Raw genomic sequence first — 6,875 nt, 5'->3', positions numbered from 1 at the left:
ACACGAAACTACCGTTCAAGATGCGTCGCAGACAACTACCTATAGTTGTTGCTTTTGCAATGACTATTAACAAAAGTCAAGGACAATCTTTGGACTACGTTGGGTTGTATTTGCCAAGACCATGTTTCTCACATGGTCAACTCTATGTAGCTGTTTCAAGGGTGACTTCTAAAAAAGGGCTGAAGGTATTGATTGTTGATAAAGAAGGTAAACCTCAGAAAGAAACAATGAATGTTGTTTTTAAAGAAGTTTTCCAGAATTTATAGGCCAAGCACTTCTCTATTACAATCATGAAGACAGGTAACGACTATAATTCTTACTTGTGGAATTTTTTTTGATTTAAACATATGGGTATGAATTAGTAACAGCACTTAAGTCAAAGCTACTTAAACAAAGTTTGCTTCAAATGCACTACAAGTTTACAGGGAATCACCAGTGGAATAAATGGAGCAGTAAAGGATGGTGAGAAGTTCGGCGATGTTGGAGACGTGGAAGGAGAAAAAAAAGATGGCGAGAAGGATCAGGCTACTGCTACTTAAAAGTGATTTGCAGTGAAACTTTGTTTTCGTTTTTATATTAGTTTTAAGATTTTTATCCAATAAAGTAGTATGGTTTTTTCATGTTTGGTTATAGTTTGTTGCATTGGCAATAAGTTATAACACAAACATTTTTCCATACTACTTGAAGAATATGAATTGTCATAAACTATGAAGAAGATCATTTTCATAAACCTGTTTTAGTTTGTCAAACTATTATCTATTAACAAGATACAGATTAGACTTGGTTTATTAAGTTTAAATTCTCTAAATTGTTAAATTCAATTTTTTACCACAGGGGAAGATGTTCTTTATCTAAATATACAGTGATAACATGATTTACAAAACAAATAAACTTAGCTCACCAAAAGACACACGATAAACAATCTATCCATTATAACATTTACCATTCTATGTCAACAAGTGCAACGAAATCTTACTCAAAACTAGGCATAATTGAAGATTAGTAGAACGTATGAGATTAAGAATGAAATCATATACTAACCGATAGTATGGAGGTTTTTTTTATTAAGCGTAGCCGACGTAGTTCAAAGCAGAGAGTTTTGAAATGATTAATCTTCAAGTTATATCTGCGTTAAAGAATAATGTCAGATTCAGATATAAACTATAAAATCTAATGTTTTATTCAATAAGAAACTTCAATTGATTATATGTACTTATCTAAAATATATCATGATTAGAATTTCACTGTCTTCTATATCGACGAAATCGAAGTCGTTGTGCGTAAACTTTATAAGTCCCATCTGTTCAGAACAAAGATATAGACAACAATTAAAGACATATTGTAACTATACGATGCTGACAAATATCATATTGAATTAAGACAATAACCGAAAGGAAATTAGAATCCAAAAATCAAAGATGAAGCTACTCTAGAACTGAAATCAGAAATAGTTTTCAATCTGTAAAGGAGTACAGATTTAACTACCAATTTCGTTGTTAATTACCTTATGATAAAGAAAGTTTTTCGATTGCCATCCAAGCAGGAATTGTTGTTAAGCAAAAGCTAGATTTCATTCACCTCAAACAAATCGATAGCAGATCCGAATTTGGAGATAGAAGACAACATTTATTTTTCTCTTTTTGTTTTTTGTTTTTTTGGACGGCTGTCTTTTCGTTATTCATTTTCTTTTTTTTTTGATAAAAAAATCCACTATTACGTAGCAGATTCAATTAATTCAAATGGGCTGCGACATCTTAACTCGGCCTTGGCCAAACAAATATAGTTTCTGAGCATAAAAGGAATACAAACCCAGTTTCAATTAATAATCGACCAAAGATGGGTTTAATCCAATATAGAATCAATTGCATAAATATGTACCAAATTATTTGATTGTTAAAATAAACTTATTAATTTTAATAAAATTAGTTATTTATATAACTGAGCAAAATTATATCAATATATTCACATAATCTACTACAAATATAAAATTACACAATTAATTTGGTTTTTAAGAAAAACCCCGCACGTATGTGCGGGTCGGTCACTAGTTTTGGTTATATTAGTTTCCAATTTCTAATTTCTTTCTCTCATTTCATCTTTAAATGTATCTATTTGTTTAAATTTATTTATATAATAAAAATACAATGTTTTCATATATGTTGCAGTTAAAAAAATTTAAACGGACGTATATTTATTTTAATCAATTATTTCAAAGAATTTATAACTACGAATAAACAGGAAGCTTGTTCTCAAGTGTCTAAAATTAAAAGTTTTATTTGGTTCATTATTTGAGAAAATTAAAACATTTCAAAATTTCAAAATATTTTAATATTAAATTTAAAAGATTATCAATATTGAAACTTTTAAAGTTTCGAAATACTAGAAAATGTTCAAACATTATGGCCATGAATGGATGCTGTTATTTAATTCAGTTTTTGGATTTAGTTTTTATTTTTTGAATTATAGATTTTAGTTTTAGATTTTTCTATTAGTTTTTTGTATTAAAAATCCCAAAAATATGGTTTTTGGTTTTTGAGAAAATAACGTACAACAACTAAAATCTAGGTTTCCTAAATTTTAGGAAATTTAAAAATCTAAAATCATGAATGGAAGATTACAAAAAATAGTTTTACTACATTTTAGAGAATCCAAAAATTAAAAATCTTAATTGTTTGAAAATGAGTATTTGAAAAAAAAAAAAACCAAAATCTCTTCCAAAATCTACTAAACATTCAAGACCTATATATGTATATTTGATCTTCACTCGACTTTAGTTTTGTTTCCAGCTTAATCGATGGTTTCAACGGCGAAGGACGATAACAGAAAACTTTAGTCTCGTCCAGAGCCGTGCAAAGACTTATGAACACCATAAGCAAACAAAAAAAAAGCCTCAGTTTATATAAAAAAAGTCTTCTGAAATTAACCATAATCATCATATAACAAAAGTAAATAAAGAAACAAAAATAAACAAAAATACTTGTCGACAAAAAAATAAAAAATAAATAAACAAAAATACTTAATGTTGAACATCTTTAGTTCTTAAACATATGTTTTCCTTTTGGTGAGAAAAAAAATAAATCAGAATTAATTAAATTTTAATGAGAAAACGTTGAAAGAAAACAAATTTCACTGTGTTACCTACGTTAGAATTAAAAAAAACGAAAAAACTGGACGAGGAAAGATAAAGCTAGCAAAAACAATCTTTAACCCTAATTAAATTAGGTATGTGGGTATGTGTCATATGTATTTAGTTCTTTTTAATTAATTAATATCTTATACAACCTATGTTTATTGCTGTAAGTTATAAATTATAAGCCCATCATATTCTGTTTATATAAATTTAATAGAAATAAACTATATAACATTATCAAAAGTATGCCCTTAATCTTTTTACAAAACTGGATGCCATAAGCGGCAGCTTCTTTTTCCTTCACGTCTGCACGGCTTTGGACTCTCCTCAAGCTACACGTATCTTTGGGTGTTGACATGTGTCTTGAGATATGTGTAAATTGAGGAAACTAAAATGATACAATGTTGTTGAATCTTTCTTCTCTAAGTGATGCAATGTTGGACATGTTGAACTTTCATTAGTCTCTGAATCTCTGTAGTTTGCTGTCTGGTTTTGCTCGGTTGTTGTGTGTAATGTTTTTTTGTTTTTTGTGTGTGTAATGTTTACATCAATAAAATCTGAAAGAAAAAGAAAAGCTTAACAAAATCTATGGGCTGGGCCTAAAGTATAAAGAAGAGTATTGAGGAGGCGAGAATCCGGTTCGATAGATATAGCTCGACCCGTCCAATTCGACCCGTCCGAACCGACCCGAAGGAAAGGGTGAGTCCACCACGCTAGTCCGTCGGGGAAGATACCACGCGACGGAAACGACGAACACGAAACTCGGAAAACGTCAAATCAAATCTCTCAGATCGGTTTAGGAATCTCAATATAACAATGTCGGCGGTTCTCACAGCCGGCGGAGGCTTAACTGCCGGAGATCGCAGCATTATTACGGCGATAAACACCGGCGCTTCGAGTCTCTCTTTCGTTGGCTCAACCTTCATCGTTCTCTGCTATTGCCTCTTCAAAGAACTTCGAAAGTTCTCTTTCAAGCTCGTCTTCTACCTTGCTCTCTCTGTAATTTTTCTCGTTCTAGTCTTTCGATTTAGTACCAGAAGCTAATTCGTACAAGTTCCAGTCAGATCATATCATGCTAGATCTAGGATTATGTACTATTATGCTTCCTTCTTCTTCGATTCTTCGCACTGTGAACTGTTACATGGCTAAGTTCGATGTGAAAATTACGTTCTGGGATCAGTAGTGAGAATTTCGAGCTCTATTGCTGATTATCAACGATGCTTTTGATTGTTTCAGGATATGCTCTGCAGTTTCTTCCTAATCGTTGGGTATGCTTATCTCTATCTTATTTCAATTTTGTGGTGACTCTCTTCTTGAGTTTTGTTTTGATAAGATGATTGTTACCTCTTGATCATGTAGGGATCCTTCAAAAGGGTTCATTTGTTATGCACAAGGCTACACTACTCATTTCTTCTGCGTTGCTTCGTTCTTGTGGACAACTACTATTGCTTTCACTCTTCATCGTACTGTGGTCAAGCATAAAACTGATGTAGAGGATTTGGAAGCTATGTTTCACTTGTATGTTTGGGGTATGCAAAAATATACTCTATTATATCAATGTTTGTACATCTATTCTTTTCTTAAGGATTTGATGTCTATTTCTGCATTGGTAATTTAGTAACGTAAGTGTCTGATTTGGTCTACTTTTTTTAGGAACTTCCTTGGTAGTGACTGTCATACGTTCTTTTGGTAATAACCATTCGCATTTGGGGCCGTGGTGCTGGACGCAAACTGGACTCAAGGGAAAGGTATTAGAGAATGCATATTTGTCATTTGAGCATAAATATTTCAAATTCCTGAGCTATATCATGCGATTGGTTACTTGTTTCCTGTCAAAGACATTATAACTTCGATTTGTGCAACTATGTCACACCTTCATACTGGAACTTATCTCATCTCCTGACTTGCAGGCTGTTCATTTCTTAACATTTTATGCTCCTCTTTGGGGTGCTATTCTCTACAATGGGTTTACATACTTTCAAGTGATACGGATGCTAAGAAACGCTAGACGTGTATGTAGCCTTCTATCAACATTGTCTTCTGAATGTAGTCACATAACATCATTGATACACTTGTTAGTGTACTGATATGGTGGTATTATTTTCAGATGGCAGTTGGAATGTCAGACCGAGTTGATCAATTTGATAACAGAGCAGAGTTAAAGGTCTGTCTTTTCTGTATTGCCTATACCAGTTATGTATCTTGTGAATGACTTTGTGTCATCGTTTAAACCTTGCTGCTTGTTTCCTGAAATTCACAGGTGTTGAACCGATGGGGATACTATCCTCTCATTTTAATAGGATCATGGGCATTTGGCACTATTAACCGTATTCATGATTTCATCGAGCCAGGCCATAAGATCTTCTGGCTCTCGGTTCTTGACGTTGGGACAGCTGCACTAATGGTAGCAAAACCCTCAAACTATGCAAGTTATAAGCAATTTATAAAATTATTTATCAATCACCTTTCCTCATCCAAGTCCGTGTTCTGAATATGTATTTTCAGGGTTTGTTCAACTCAATAGCATATGGTTTAAACAGCTCAGTGCGTCGAGCAATCCATGAAAGACTAGAACTGTAAGTCACCACCATGCTCCTTGGTTTTCTATATTCCCAAGAATCATTGAAGCTTGATTTTCCTGACTCATTTGGTCTGCTAGATTTCTGCCGGAACGGTTATACCGATGGCTTCCAAGCAATTTCAGACCAAAGAGTCATCTGATTCTACATCAGCAACAACAGCAGCGAAGCGAAATGGTCTCACTCAAGACAGAGGACCAGCAATGACACTTAACATTTCATGGACCACAATAACCAGAAAGCGGCTGATGATAATAGCATATGGATGGAGATGGGTAAGTTTCTTTGGTTGTTTGCTTTGTGTTTTATTTCCTTTTACGTTAATGAGTGTACCTACGTTAATGAGTGTACCAATTTGGTCATTGTGGTTCTGTCTCTTAGATATGGTGAAGGAGGATGCACAACAGGTCGTCAATGTATATGAATCATTCTTTGGGACCACGAACTTGACAAATCTATATTTTTTTTGTATGAAAAAAATTATTGTGAGATCTTTTGATCTTAATTACAAAGATCTTGTTGTGACCGATTTCGAATTTCAATATCCACAACAGAGCAGTCTAAATTCACAACAAGACCCAAAAAAAAGTTCAAGGACCACTCAGATTCATCATCTTGAATACGAATTTTCACAAAACTCATCTTTAATGGAGGAAGTGGGTAGAATGACATCTTCACAGACCAATGACAAAACAACATCACCCAAATACATAACATCATTGATTGTTGTAATCTCAAATAGTAAACAAACAAATCATGCGCAATTATAAGTAATCATATCTGCAATTGCATGTCCTTCTTATAAAGGAAAAAACTAGAAACAATCCAGCGAAACCCAAAACTATAAGATCGTCGAATAAACCTATCCCCTCTTGGTTTACAAGATGCATTGATTAATGCAGTGAAGGTGACTAAACCGGGGCTGATTAATTTGTTTTTTTCTCCTTGCGAGAGAGCAAAAGTATAATCACAGAGCCCCGATGTAGTCACTTTCAATGCATTGATCGACGCAATAACTGGGTTTAAACACCAAGGTCAAGCAAATAGAGAGGGATGATTGATCATAGCTTCCACAGATGGAATCTTCAATGAGGATAGAAGAGAGATAAGAAGGTTTTTAAGTAAAAGAAGGTGAAGATGAGAAAGACTAAAGCGGCGTCGATTAG

General features: G+C 33.4%; 1 protein-coding gene and 1 long non-coding RNA gene across 12 annotated transcripts in view; one reads left to right on the top strand and one right to left on the bottom strand.

Annotated features, from left to right (window-relative positions):
* LOC111832621 overlaps positions 1–1,521 on the bottom strand; it is a 10,989-nt gene extending 9,468 nt beyond the window's left edge. For 10 of the 11 annotated variants that reach the window (XR_002835508.1, XR_002835507.1, XR_002835510.1 and 7 more), the window contains exons 1-2: positions 1,505–1,521; positions 1,042–1,300 (exon numbers count right to left, since the gene is read on the bottom strand). This is a non-coding gene — a long non-coding RNA (uncharacterized LOC111832621). The remainder of the gene's footprint in view (positions 1–1,041; positions 1,301–1,504) is intronic. The other variant, XR_002835515.1, reaches the window with a different exon arrangement.
* Positions 1,522–3,599: 2,078 nt separating this feature from the next.
* Positions 3,600–6,260, top strand: LOC17898633 (G-protein coupled receptor 1). The gene is made up of 10 exons (XM_006305288.2): positions 3,600–4,129; positions 4,367–4,398; positions 4,490–4,659; positions 4,784–4,878; positions 5,041–5,142; positions 5,238–5,294; positions 5,391–5,534; positions 5,636–5,706; positions 5,790–5,984; positions 6,091–6,260. The coding sequence occupies exons 1-9, from the start codon at positions 3,947–3,949 to the stop codon at positions 5,914–5,916; spliced, it is 981 nt and encodes a 326-aa protein (XP_006305350.1). The 5' UTR covers positions 3,600–3,946; the 3' UTR covers positions 5,917–5,984; positions 6,091–6,260.
* The last annotated feature ends 615 nt before the right edge of the window (positions 6,261–6,875 follow it).

Source organism: Capsella rubella, unplaced genomic scaffold (assembly GCF_000375325.1).
Source record: "Capsella rubella cultivar Monte Gargano unplaced genomic scaffold, Caprub1_0 scaffold_1, whole genome shotgun sequence".
NCBI classification, from domain to species: domain Eukaryota; kingdom Viridiplantae; phylum Streptophyta; class Magnoliopsida; order Brassicales; family Brassicaceae; genus Capsella; species Capsella rubella.
The sequence above is the reverse complement of the archived record's forward strand: the minus strand, read 5'-3'. Positions and strand labels throughout refer to the sequence as shown.